The following is a 15,189-nucleotide window of genomic DNA, read 5'->3' as shown; positions in this document are numbered from 1 at the left end:
ATTCTGAACATTTTTAAGACTAATTTTACTTTGAATTAAACAAAGGTTCTTTCCGGTGGCAGATTACATTTTAAAACGAAATATTTCAAATCAAAACAATGATTGTCACATTGTATTTGTGATGTTTAGTCAGTTGTATTGCTGGAAAATAAAAAGCCAAATTACTTTAGCAAATATTTGATTTCAAAAGACTCCAGAAAACAGCTAAGTAATTGCAATGGTCATCAAGGTCAAAATTCAAGCTTAAAAGAAACATGCAGATTTGGACTTTAAATTAAAGCTATTGAAAAGTAGCTGAGAACAGGTGGGTCCATAACCTGGATTTAAATTAATTGAGATTAATTGAGAGAACTGATCTGAGACTTTTGGCTTTTCTGAGGGAGATTGTTCCAGACATGTTGTGCATAAAAGCTGAATGCAGATTTTCTCTTGTTCTGACTCAGAGAGCGCTAATTATGACCCCTTCAGAACACAGTGTATCAATAAACACAATATCCAATACATCATTGATTTATTTAGCATATTTACATTGGCTTCTGGGTTTCATACCACACAGAATTAAATGTTTACAGTCTATTTTCTTAATTAACTCTTAATTATGGGAGGTTGATGTGAAGTTTGGTAAATGGAGAATAGATGAATGCATGGAGGTATACTGAAAGAAGTGGGGACTTGTCTACTACCACCAGCTTTTTGATTGGTAGAATCTAGATTAAAGAGGCGTTGAATCAGCCAATCCATGTTTGGCTCAAAGCAGATTAATGGGACATTGCTAGGGTTTATGTAATCCTGGTCAATAAGCCCAGAGAGTCCCATGTATGGGAAACACAGCAAGGGATGGTCCAAGTGATGATTTGCTTCTGTCCATAATGTCTTCATAGCTATAAAAAAGATACCTTCAAATTGAAACTTGGATTAGCAACATGACCATAAGAGACTAACTGCAAAGTCAACAACTGATACGCTCTGAAATTAAAATACATTTCACCAAATGGAAATAACAGATAGGACTTCATGCTGTACATGATGGTATCAGCTAATAATTACTGAGATTGTATGCTCCAGGTCTTGAGTAGAATATCAAGGATTTGTGCTGCTTGAATGGAAATTTAAAGTATGCTAGCTTTTCATTTATATCTTATATCATTTATAGCTTAATGTTACATTTTAAAATAAGGTTATTATTTAATTCTCTCTGAATACAAAGAAAGACAAACACTTTTCTCTTGGTTCCACAGAAACTTTATTTTCAGTCTCTAAAAATAAGATCCATAAAAATAACGCACACTTTCTCAGAAAGAAAAAGTTTCAAAGCTCTTTCCCAAACAGCAATCATTTCATCAATTCTTCACGTTATTCATTGTTTATGTTTAACATGGATAATAACTGTTTTGTCACATTTTGGACTGAGGTCAGTCAACACTGTTGTCAGTCAAAAATGCATACAAGTACTGTCTTTTCATTCCATATTTTGTCATTTTTGTGAAATGTTTATGTGTGGACACATTACACTGTAAAAGTAATGACCACAATCCTGAAACCCAGAAAGTAATGTTATTTCTGTTTTGGATGATTATTTCTCCTATGATGCTATGACATAAAAACCTGCTAGCCGCTAAGCTAATTTCCAACATTGTTTTCAACAAATGAGATACTCGCTTTAAAAATTTCAATACAAAAAACAAAACATCTTTATTTGAAGTTCTTTGCCTTTTTTTTCCCATTTAGGCATTGCAAACTAAGACACAATTGGTAGGAGGTTGGAAAAAATGCACTTGAAATATGATTGAATGACATTTCATAACTGCAGTGCATTGCAAGTACTATGACACACAGTAGATACACAGCACAGCCTACTTTTTAGAAATGTAAGGGAATAAATATTTGTATGTAAAATTAAAATAAATCAAAAGACTTGATGTGCTTTTCAATAATGTGAAACATGAAATGACTTAAAATATTAACAGATACAGAATCATGAGCATTGGTACTTGTAGCTTTTTGTTGTGATATAATAGTGGATGAACGCTGCATGTTGGTGACTAACTTTTACACAGCCACACAGATAAAGTAAAAATAAACAAAAAAATATTGAGCTAGAAAACATCATGTAAATCCCTGAAAAGAATAGCAGTAGAGCTCCAGATATGACTGGAATTTGGTCATGACCCTGCTGGATAACCAGTCCACATTTATCATTCTTTTTTTTTTTTTTACATATTGTGCTTCTTTTTTATTCATTGGGATGGGAAAAAAAACAACTCTCAAAATCAAATGGAAGCTGTAAGCTTGATAAAGTGGTTCTGGGTGTAACATATTCACAAGGCTACTTTAAAACAAGATTTTCATTATAATCACTAAAAACATACTGGTGTGTTGCTCACCAGCAGTGAAGCAATTCTTCTTAGCGTTCTCTCAGTTCACCTCTTATGATTAAAGAGGTCTGGATGAAAATAAAAACCATTGCCAGAAGCTAATTCTAAAATTAATTTTAGCTAGGTGGGGGAAAAAAGGCTTAAACCACAGTATATTTTCTTATTTTGTTTGGGTTTTTTTTTTGTTTATTTACAATAAATAAAAACAGTGCAAATGTAAAATAAGGCAAATATTAAATTAACTTATAGAACAACAACGCTAAAAATCCCAATTGGTATTTTGAAAGAAATATTAACAACAATAAGATTAAAAGTCAAAGCAGTGTACAGTTATTTTTTGTCATGTGGCGAAACTTCAATCGTTTTTTAAAAAAAATATTAGAATATGCTTAAATCCCTGTTAGAGCTGCAAAAGACAACTGTAAATATTACAGAGCTTCTTAAACTGCTGAAAGTTCAACCGTTTGTAACAACCCAAAACCTCTCATATTACTCCCACCTTTGCAAAAGCTCCCAAAACCGTTCCAGTAAGCTCAGTGCAAGGTTCAGTTACAGTGAGAAATACACAAACATGAATATGCCCACAGAGCACACACATATCAGACCTACGTTTAGGAGAATTTTAACTTTTGGTGGCTCGTACAGCATCTCTGCGATGACTCTTGGATCTTCCTGTATCACTTTTTGCTGGGCGCTCTGCTCCCCGTCTTGATATCCACAAAAACAGTCAAATAATCGTAAGAACCAACTCCTCTGTCCTTTTCCATGACAGCCCTCCTCTGCTCTGATCATGCCCACCTTCCCAAAACCAAGGTGTTCAGCAGGGGTGGTGGCTGGAGATGTTTCTGTGCTGGAGGTTGTGGGGTCATGGTCTGTGGTTGGAACCAAAAGTTTGATATCAGCTCCATCTAAGCACCTCTCCTTTTTGACATCAGGGGGCATCGGTTTATGATGGCTTCCAGTGCAGTTACAGGGTTTCTTCTCAGTCAGGTGGTACGACTCCTCTCTGTCCCTTTGGGGAACCATTTTAAGGTTTTGGAGCCCCCAAACTGTGGTGGTGCGAACCTGCTCATCATCTGGCGGAGAGGTGCAGAGACTGACTACCACCGCCACCAGTCCTGAAATCCAGAAGAGCCCAGCCGCAAAATACATGTAGTGAACATGAACGATGAAGGCAGGTCTATTGTCTGGCTGGTCACAGCGAGGCTGGCGGTAGATAAAAGCAAGGATCAGTCGTGTGGTACCAAGTGCAAAACCTGTCATGCCTCCCCAAAAGGCACCTTTCTCATTACACCGTTTCCAGAACACACCAAGCAGGAAAAGGGCGGCGACGGGTGGAGTGAGGTAGCCAGCGACTTCCTGGATGTACAGATATGTCTGTCCACCTTGCATCTCAATGATAACTGGGACCCAAGCAATGCTGATTGCTACCATGACGACAACAAACAAGCGTCCCACAATCAGCAGCTCACGCTGGGACGCCTTCTTCCGCATAGTTTGGTAGATATCCAAGGTGAAGATGGTGCTCGCACTATTGAAGATCGAGTCAAGATCACTCATCAGAGCAGCGATCATAACAGCCATCATAAGACCCCTGAGTCCCACAGGCATCACTGCCATTACCAGGCGGGGGTAGGCAATGTTTGAGCAGCCAGCCTGAGAACCACACACAGACATGCAGTGCTCGGGCCCAATGCAGGCAATTTCATCTGCAAACATGATGCGGGAGATCATTCCTGGAATGACTATAACAAACATGGGCAGGATCTTGAGAAATCCAGCCATGAGTGTTGAACATTTAGCGTGGGCAATGTTCTTTGCAGCTAGCACTCTCTGAACGATGACCTGGTCTGCGCACCAATACCAAATGGATGCAGGGGTCTGCCCCAGAATGAATCCTGGCCAAGGGATGTCTTCATCCAGGGGGCCACGCAGGATCCGTAGTGAGTTTGGTTTAGGTTCAATGCGACAAGATGGTGAATAAGTGTAGTTTCCAGCAGCAACGATGGCAGAAACATTGGGGACTGCCTGCATGTACTTAGTTCTAACTCCTTCTAGCCCACCAACTTTCACTAAGCTAATGATGGTTAAGGTAAGAGCACCACCGATCATCAACACTGCCTGAAGGGCGTCCGTGTACAGCACTGCAACTAGTCCACCAGTGACAGTGAGTAGGGCAGTCATACCGATGAGCAGAACAATGGACAAATAAAGGTTCCACCCCAGGGATTCCTGAATAAAGAGAGCTCCAGCGTACAAGTCCACAGATAACTTGGTAAAAATGTAAAGTAGCACAGACAAGCAAGCAAAGTAAAACTTTAGCCTGTTGCCACCAAAGCGTTTTGACAGATACGCAGGCATGGTGTAGACTCCCGAGTGGATGTACACTGGAATAAACACCCAGCCAAGTAACTGCAGAAGCAGCAGAGCATTGAATTCCCATGCTCCTACAGCAAAGCCACTCGCTGCTCCTGAGCCAGCTAGGCCTATGAAATGTTCACTGCCAATGTTACTGACAAAGAGTGACGCGCCAATAACTATCCACGTCATGGAGCGTCCGGCCAGGAAGTAGCCACTCACAGTGCTGCGATTGGCTTTCCACATAGCAAAAAACCCAATGAGTAGCACCAGGACAAAATACAGTGCTACCACAGCGATGTCAGCCGCTTCCATCACAGAGGCCATTTTGGAGAGACTACTTTTTGGGAAGCTAACAGGAGTCCTTTTAACAGTTGTAAATATGTTAATTTCTCTTAAGTTTTAAGGGTGAATTTAAAAAAGGAGCAGAATCCACTGTCAGATAAAATCCACTCAATGAGGCGATCCCACGGCACTGAGGTCATACAAGGTAAGGAGGAGGACGTTGCAGACTTCTGGTCAAGAAAAGCATCGAGAGAATTTTCCTGCAAAACAGCAAAGACAAAGACTTCATTAAAACCTTAAAAAAAAAAAAGAATGAGCAGGTTATTTGATATCTGCTCTAAATTGGGAACATTTGCACAAAATGATGCAGACAAGTTAGTGGCGTTTAAATGAACGTCATCTCACAAAGCAACAATATGTACTGTGTAGCATTATAAGACCATTTAGACTTTATTTTGGTTTAACTCAAATAGGATTGGCTCAGTGCCACACAAAAGTGAATTCAAGATGACTTTCCTGTTAATCTGTTTAAATACAAGAGCTTGAGCCATGGCAGAGTAAAAACTTCAAAGAAACATTATGTAAGATGTAAAAAAGAACAAAATCATGTTGCCAACAGTGATACAGATCTTAGGTATGCACCTTTACTTCAGTACTTAATTTTATTATGGACTAAAGTGAAGTTCTACGCAAGATCTGTAGGTATGCAACTTTACTTTTGTCCTTAATAAAAAAAAGAAGTCCTTTAGGTTTTTAGGTCAATAACATGTCTGGAATTCAGTGCATACAGTTGATATACTAACTTGTCTCACCTATGAGCTGCTAAAACCCACTACACCCAATCTATAACTCAGAATCTAAATTGAGATATTTTGATGGATTTTTATCAGATTCCTGCTGACATGAAAAAACTGTATGAATGGGGATGTATGAACACACAAACTCAGACTTGGATGTCTGGTTTCTCTTGAGGTTTCAGTCCGTCATGGATGTTAGAAAATAAACCCATGTCTTCTTCTTCACAACCATGCTTTATGCATAAGTATCTCCTTATATAAAAGAAGTCTTTGTTTCATTTTACCATTTCACCATTGAAACCTACTTCCCATGTGTTCACCATAAACAGCCCAAGAGACTCTGGTTCTGACAGACTGCAGCATCATTCAACAGAAAAATATATTTGCAATTAAATACAGGATTCAGTATAATACCTGTCCTTCCAGTGTGCTAGATCTGATTATAGAGCACTTATGCAGCGAGATGCTAATGGATTAATCAGACTTGGGAGGCTTGCTTTAATAATGTGATGGGTTTCAGTAATTTACTCCTTATCTTATGGTTTTATTGATTTTTTTATATAAAATATTTCAACTTTGTGATGAAACTCCTAGATGTGTCCTCAACTCTGAGACAAACTGAAAACCATCAAGAAACAATGTTCAGTATCTGAAATTGGCTTCCATTGATCTAAACAAATCAACTCAGTTTGGACGCTGAGGCGACAACCCATCTTTTAGGTTTTTCTTTTCTGGTTTTTTTTTTGTACAACTTTATCTTGTGTCTGTTCTCTGAACTACACTAAAAGATAACAACCCCGCTCAGAGAAATGGGGCAAAATATTGTTGTACATTCTCATTCATCCAGATCAGAAGTCCTTGACTTCTGAATTTAATAGATAGACCTCTTTTCTTGTTTCTTGAACCAAGAAAATGAATTCATGCTTCCATATTTGCAAATAGATACTTAATTTATTGAAGGTTTTATTGTGATGAACAGTATGAATATATGTGTTATGTATACATGTTTTAATTCAACTGGAGAATAAATGAAGATATAAAAACTTGTTTAACATTTTCAGGAGCTTAAACCCATTTAACAACAAAGGTGTGTTGGAACCAGCATCTCCCTGGAAGGCCTATTCATAATAAAATGGCACTATAAACACCACAAGGACAATTTGATGATTCATATTTCTGTTTTAAACACATAACAGGTGTAGACTAGTCCATCCACTTCCCTTCACTGGTTATTGTTTCAAGCTAAGCTGAAGACAAACTTCCTCCTGACGCTGGCTTTGTAAGCTATTTAAAAGACAAGAGGGTCGTTATAACAAACCTGTCCAGACATGAAACATAAAGGATACTTTAGCGTAGCTTGTTGACCCCGGCTTTTTCCTTTTTCTCTGAGCTGGAAACTTAGTGCGTAACCTTTTTTGTCAACGATAAACAGTCACTATGCGAGAAACGTGGAAAAGTGAAGCCCAGCTGGTACCGTCACGGAGCTGAGGCTTCGCCTACACCGACTGGATAGCCGTGGGGACAAAACAATGTCGCTTTAATTAATGACCAGATGCGAATAACTCCGAGACCACCGTCGTGAATACAAAGAGGAGGCGACACCACTCCGCGACTGGGCACTGATGCACCTATCAGGAGGTAGGAAATTTCTAGAAGAGCCACTCATCCATCCGCTTGCAAAAGATGCGCATCATTAAAGAGGGTTGGAAGTCTTAGTTGTTAATAAAGAAACTTATATTCAACACAACAGACTGGAGTGAAATGTAAACTTAAACATGTTTTTGTAGTTGGTGTTTCCTCTCTAGTCTGATGAGACGTGGAGACAAGAATTACTGATACAGAACTGCCATTACTGAAAACAGCTTTACAGACTTAATATAGTCGTTTTATTCGACCATACATCAGCATATATTCTGAATTTTAAAAAAAAAAAAAAAAAAGTCACGAAAGCTTCACCACTGACTCACCGGCTTCACTGTTAAAACGCAGCCGCTTCATCCGGAGACGCGCCGAAGATGCCTTTCCTTTCCACGCCCATTTGAGCGGATGATGTGGATAAAGAAAAGACTCCTTCCTGGAGATCCGTCTGCGGGTCACTCTGTTTCCTCTTAGGCTACTGGGCTGTAAATGTGACCCAAACAGACAGTCTTATCTTTTGAAGTCGGTTTTCTCGGTGATGCTGGTCAGACAGTAGCTAATGTGCCTGACTTCCTCCTCTTCTTCTTATAGGTTCCAGTTCAAATCCACGCCCCACACGTGTAACACACCCGTGACGCGTTGGGATTCAAAACACGCCTACTACTAGAAACTGCTCCAGCCAATTATAAATTCTTGCATTAACGCGCATGCTTACATAAGATGGAGAATGCGGACAGGTGCGTTTTAATTAACTGTCCCCAAAACGCGATGTTCAAGAATATGGACCTACTTCTCCCACGGCTTTTTAAATTATTATTGTCGAGGGCTGATCATCATTTTATAGCTTTTTTTTTTTTTTTTTTTGCTTTTAAAATAATTAAAACTGAATTTTACTCACACTTTGAATGAAAGTAATATAAATTAAACACACTGCTAGGTTGTCATTTTCAGTGATGGGAACACTGGACCCCCCTGCAAGTTTTCAATGTGTCTCCGCACCATACCTACTGGTATGAAGTAAAAGGGAAAAACTTGCAGGAGTTTTGCCCTCGAAGAAAAGGGATTCGCACCGTTGATCTAAAACAATGTATTACTGGAGAGAGATGTCCAAATTTTTATTAACCTGCAAATAAACTATACACCTGCCATATCAATTGAAAGTGTGCATCTAAACTGTTGAAACAACAGAGCAGTTTCTAATCCTGGAATAGTAATAATAGGCTTTTCCCTGAGCTGTTAAGACAGCGAAACTACCAGAAAACTCTGCTCCAGCTGATTAAGAGTCTAACACCTAATATTGGCCTGATATATGTAATCTGGAATAACCCAGAAACTCCTATTAGTGCTTGCTTAAAAGAGTTTAGGCCTTTTTAATGTTTCTCATTCAAACTTAAGTGAAGAAGTGAGCGCTTTCTCACACAGGACTTTCATCCTGTAATACCAAGACCAGATGATGGGAGGTAATGCCTTTGCAACAATGTGTGTTTTTTTATTTTCAAAATGTGTCCGGGCACAGTTGAAGCTATTCATAAAAGGCATCAGACTTATGATCAAGAGGAAATAGGAGAGAGCCTAACACTTACTGCATGCAACCAGTAGGTTATTTATAGTAATGCCATCATTGTACTGCAAAATCATGTTAAATCATCAGGGTAAATTCATGTGACATTTTTCAGGTTGTCACAGTAAATTAATGAGCAGGCAAACGATAATCTCTTGATAATTTTTTCCTAATACTAAGAGTATCAGGAAGAACCACCTCCTATTCCAAGAGGGTTGTGTTTATGAATAACTGTGAGATGTGAGGATTACCATTCACACCTCAACAAAACGTTGCTGCTTAGTATTTGCATGTGTCACGCAGCATAAAATCTCATGAATTTCTTTATGGTGCACAGATGCGAGAACTAGTGTAGTTGCATTTTACTATTTGTTTTTGGATGTGTGTGTTTCGGATAAGCTACAAAATGCATGGAATCATTAAAACAACCGATTAATGCAAATTCAAAACAGCTTACCTATGACAAGAGCTGTTGCTAAGACTAGTAATAGTAGTGGTTATAACTAATAACCAGACATAGTGATGAAACAGCAGTCATAATATGTAATAAGCAGTGATACTGAAATTATAATACAAACTACCAGTTGTCTGAGGTCAGATGGGAATATGGTTTAAATGGTTAGATTCCAACAAAACATCTTGAAAGACAGACACAGCTCTGCGTATCACAGGGGGAGTGTTACGGAGTAAATTTCCACTCACTTGTTTAGACAGATATCTTGGAAATTTCCATCTCGTGTCGAACGTCATTTCCCAGCAAACCTTGCGCGACCTGAGGTGAACGCGAGGCGGACTTGTTGAGCGACGTCGTGAAAATAAAAATGGCAGCTGTTTTTGAAGAATGCAGGAAGTGTAAAATAATTTACAGATTTTCTTTTTTATTTTGCTTTCTTGTTTTTCCCAGTGTTTGTTTGATGTTGAGCGTAAAGTTAACGTGACCATATTTTCCTGTTTCCGCGTCGTCGAGCTTTTGACTGCGTCCTGCGCCTCCCTGGCAGCGGAGCATCATCACTCTGCGGGGTTTCTAACCGTGTGTTGATCAAATCGTTGCGAAAATGATCTAATTGGAGTTTTTTATTCACCTCATTTTAGATGACGATTAAACTGAATTATATCACGGGAATTTGCTTTGTTTGGTTTGTGTTCAATTCTCGTGTCGACAATCCGAGTCACCTTTATCTTCCGTTTGACACTTCAAGCTTTTTTCTACAACTTTTCTCATTTATTTGTTTAAGCAGTTGATTGTAGACAGCAACTTACAAACCCTATTCTTATCTTTAAAATGGCTTAAATGCATTTTTTTAATACCCAAACTGTATTGTGAATAACACAATTTAACCATAAGACGTAAAAGTTTCCGCCACAAATTACAACATGTAAACAGTTTAGTGTTTATTCATGAATAATTAGTCCTGTTAGAAAGAAGGTCTTTCGGGCTGCATATAAGACAAGTAGGCTACAGATAAGAGCCACATCAGTATAATTATTATTCATTTTATTTTTATTATATTTTATATATATATTTTATATTTTATTTTATTATTATTAAAATTGATCTGCAGATGCTTCCCTGTTAAAACACCTGACTCATATTAATGGGTCATTGTGCAACAATTTTTTTTTTTGTTTGTTTGTTTTGTTTTGTTTTATTGTGTTTTTATTCCCATTAGCTTGCATGGATCTATTTAATTTGAGTCAAGTATTTTGGAAGAGTGTATAATGTGCAGGAAATGACCCTCAAGGACCAGAGATTTCTGCGTTTTATAATTTAATACACACATATCAATTGTTGATCATGCTTTTCACTTTTGAAATTTTTACTGAGATATAGCAGGAATGTTGATGGACTGGAGACCTGTCCAGGGTGTACGCTGCGTCTCACCTGCTAATTGCTGGGACAGGTTCTAGCTTCGTTGCAACCCTGAATTAGATTGAGTGGTTAAGAATGTTGTTACAGTCAACATTGTAAATATTTTTCTTTATGGAATAAATTACTAAAGCTTTATTTTTATCCCCAGGGGAGAAAAAATATTTTTGCAGTCAGACATATCATTTGCGTTGAATTTACGATTGCGATTTTATACAAGTACTGTGTTGGAAATAAATACAAAAAGACCTTTGATTTATTCCGGAGTTAAATTCTGGAGTTTATTCTTGCTGGAAAAACTTTGTATCTTTTGACAGATCCAGTTGCTTGTGCAGTGATAGGTTTAATTACCATGTTTGATATTTTCCAAGTTTATTCCCAAAAGTGTTATACATTTTTTTTTTTTAAAAAGTATGTATTAAAAGGCACTAATATCCATTATGTAAACTTGCTGGTAATTTGTGTTTGACTTGTTAATGTTATAAATCTTGTGATTCATAGATTGGTTTAAGTTGGTTCAGGTTCAGCTTTGTGTGCATTATAACAAGACTAGAAAAGAATATCATCGAAAACACTCATATTAAAATGCTTTTTTTTTTTTTTTTTTTTAAAAAGAGGGCTGCCCACATAATAAATGCATTATTCTGTTTATAGTCATGTTTAATTACAGTAATGTAGATCAGGAATCTACATACTGTAATCCTTGTAAATGATAATGGATTCAATCCATTATCATTTACAAGGTGATGGACGACTGATTAAAAAAAAATAACTCTAGATAGACAACAAACAACAATCTTTGTCATTTTTGCTGGTATGACTGCATAGTACAGTCAAACAATATAATGATGCAACAGGAAAGTGTTGTAACTGTCTGATATGTGCATGATAATATTTTAATTTAAAGCTCCTTGCTTTTCTTCAAACAAAAGAGCCTTTTTGCATAAGATCACACACAAAAAACCCCATAAAAATTAAGTAAATTAGAGTCTACTTGGTAAGCCAGACTGATTTTCACCTCAGTTTCAGCTTAAGATGGCACACATAACATAAAACCTTGTGGTGAAGCTTCCTGTTTATTTACAGTAAACAGTGAGTATGCAGCTGTCTAGCTCAGGTAAATGGTCTGACTGGACATTAGAAGCACTGCTTGTGCTCACACAGACACAAAAGAGTCAGCTGTCTTCTTTAGTCTGAGCCAGTGCTTAGAGGTGAGTTGATTGCAGACTGTGGATATGCCGTATATGTTTACTTTCTTAAACAGACCAAGAGCTTATTCTAAAACTACATATCACAGGATAGATCCTGGTCATACATACTGGTCTGACTGTTTTGTTGTTTATTGTCACAGCATTGGAATTGATGCTATGTACAGATGACCTCTCTATCAGGGACCAGGAAAAAATTGGGCTGCATATCTCATCACACTTATGATTTATAGTCCTGAAAAGGTATAAGACCCATTCAAAATCAATAACTATTAAGAGGAAGTGACTATTAATCGTGGATCAGTCATATTGTTTACTGTTAAATAAAAATGTTGTTTTCAGAGTTATTTGTGAGCAAACTTGAAGATGGTAAAGACTGCGTGCATATTTTTTTCTTGATGAAATATCACAATGCATTTATGAATTATTGCAATTATGTCAAGTAGGCAGCATAGAAAATAACAGACAGATAGTATGATTGTCTCCACAGGAAGGTTTTTTAGCGTTTCCTTCTAAATTTCCATCATCATCAGTCAAGGAAATGGAAAACCACCCTAACTACAATAAATCAGTTATTTCCCTTCTTGTCACACTTGATTGTTTGAGTACACTTTTATGTGTATAGTGCACACAATGAGCACAACCCCTCCTTTGTGTCACAGGAGCATGTTGAGCTCAGAGCATCTCTCTGCCACGTTTGCCTTAGTTGACTTTATAACATCAAGTCAGATCAGATATCACATGACTTTGGGAAAAATATGTTAGTCAGACAACTAGAAAGCATTCAGAGGCTACACAGTCATGCTGATGTTTTGATTGATCCTTTTTTTAAAAAGAAAATCTGCATCTGATTGTCACCACACCCATGGTAAAAGGCAATCACCTATAGAAGCAGTCACAAGATTAACCCCAGCAGCAGGTGAAGTCAGTAATATTGGTCAATATAATATATGATGTGCTGTTGGAAATCTTGGATTCTGGAGTTTATGTGGCTGTCACTTTGATAAACTCAAACAAAGCATGCCTTCCTGTTCAAAAGGTAGAACTTGAATCCAGCAGCTTCTCCCAGCAGGACAATAAACGCAGCCGCACAGCAAAAATGGCCAATTTTAAGGGTGCCCTTATTTCTGTTAGGCATTGTCTTTTTTTTTTTTTCACTTTTGATAACCACAGATTTAGCTATCTGATGTGCAGAGTTGCACTCAGACTCTGCACTTCAGATAGTGCTGTTGCAGAAATAGCAGGCTTTACTGCACCACATTTGGACCATTGTTGTCATGTAAACTTCCACTTACCAGGTTTTCTCTTGCAGTTCATAAAATTATTTTATAACTGGGATTCTTATCAGTAAATATTGATTTCTCACTTTGAGTCTATTAAAAGATTTTTTTTAAAAAGTGGTTGCTCATTGGTACAAAAGGTCATATTTGGCAGATCCATTATTCAGTCACTAATATTATCATCTTCCTGCCTAATGTTCTTAACTCTGATTGATACAACATGTAAGTGCTTAGTCTACATGTGTAAATATTATAAACAATATTAGAATTGCGTTGTACTGGGCTATCATGTTAACCTGTCATTGTTCAACAAACCTGCGATGGACTGGCGAGCTGTCCAGGGTGTACCCTGCCTGTCGCCCAAAGCCGGCTGGGATAGGCTCCAGCTTCCCCGCGACCCTGAATTGGAATAAGCGGTTCGGAAAATGAATGAATGAATGAATGTTCAACAAACTTTCCACACAGTCTGACTTTAAACAGAAACAACCACATACATATTTAGTGGCTTTAAAGTCTTAGTTTGTCATGGGAAGCAACTCCTGCAGATAAAGTCATCATATTTTTATTTAGTTTACCGCCTTGGACATTATGAAAAAACACAATGATATGTATTATTATAGGTTTATTATTATATATTTATATTATGCTAACATGCTAGTGCTATTTTACAACAAATTTCAATTTAAATACAACTGACTACTGCAGCTACAGTAAAAAATAGTGTGGAAAAAAACTGTGTCACAAAATTATAATACAATGAACATTCAGGACAGGAGGGTGGAAATGGTGGTGTCTCCACCATTTACTGACTAACAGTATTAAAGTGTTCTGTCATTGATAATAGATGACACATAATTTGGGTTCTTAAGACAACCAGTGTTGTACAAATTAATAAAAGTTGAAAATACTACAGTCAGGGAATAAGAACAGCTTGCATATCTTTAGGATCTCATAGATTTTGTTTGTTTCAATTAAATGTGCAATGCAGTTTTGATAAACACCTCACTTGATTTTCTAAGTTCATTGAACTAAGATAATATTCTCTGAGCTGGAAAGCACGAATGTTTTCAGCTGCAGGAGCTCCATCTACAGATGCAAACTTGCACATGCAGGTTCTTCTGTGGACAGATTTCATGTCACCGCACAACTAAACAAGTTATTGTCAATACTTATGATGTAATGTGATGCATAATAATCATTGTGTAATTATACACAATGGGTTTAGTCACAATAACAAATGCACAAATATATATATATGCACATTACAATAATTTGAATAAATTGCCTTCATTTGGTACATAACACGATAATCATAAATGCGTTGCTCATAAAATTAGGATGACCAACTAGACATTTGTAAAGCTTTTCACTGCAATTGCACACATTGTAATATTTCAGTAATAAAGAGTGAAGTGTAGTGTTACTGAAAGATGTATTACAGTACTTTAATAGGAACATACTTTTGCAGCTCTACTCATTCCAGTATTTAAAATATCACATTACGATTTTCAACACTAATATTTGAACTTACAGCTTTTTAAAGAAAGACTCAAATGAAAAATTTTAGCATTGGATTTCAAAGTATAACCTGTAAAAACTTCATTAAACTGAAGACCAAGTTTAGTTTGGACTGTAAAATGATAGTGGCCCACACTGTTTGACATAAATGTTAATTTTATTTATTTTATTTGTTTTATCAAAGCTGCATTGTCCCACTTATAACAATACAGTTTTCTGTGAAATACATGGTAAAAAAAAAAAAAAATATATATATATATATATATATATATCTGACAGTGAGGTGAGACGTTTGTAAACAG

At 37.1% G+C, this 15,189-nt stretch overlaps 1 protein-coding gene across 1 annotated transcript; it reads right to left on the bottom strand.

The window, feature by feature from the left end:
- Positions 1-2,924: 2,924 nt before the first annotated feature.
- Positions 2,925-5,060, bottom strand: slc5a3b (solute carrier family 5 member 3b; the record flags this gene model as incomplete). The annotated part of the gene is made up of 1 exon (XM_079254177.1): positions 2,925-5,060. The coding sequence occupies one exon, from the start codon at positions 5,058-5,060 to the stop codon at positions 2,925-2,927; it is 2,136 nt and encodes a 711-aa protein (XP_079110303.1).
- Between the last annotated feature and the right edge of the window lie 10,129 nt (positions 5,061-15,189).

The sequence above is a fragment of the Telmatherina bonti genome (genome assembly GCF_933228915.1).
Source record: "Telmatherina bonti genome assembly, chromosome: 15".
NCBI classification, from domain to species: Eukaryota; Metazoa; Chordata; class Actinopteri; order Atheriniformes; family Telmatherinidae; genus Telmatherina; species Telmatherina bonti.
This window is presented reverse-complemented; position numbering and strand designations above follow the sequence as displayed.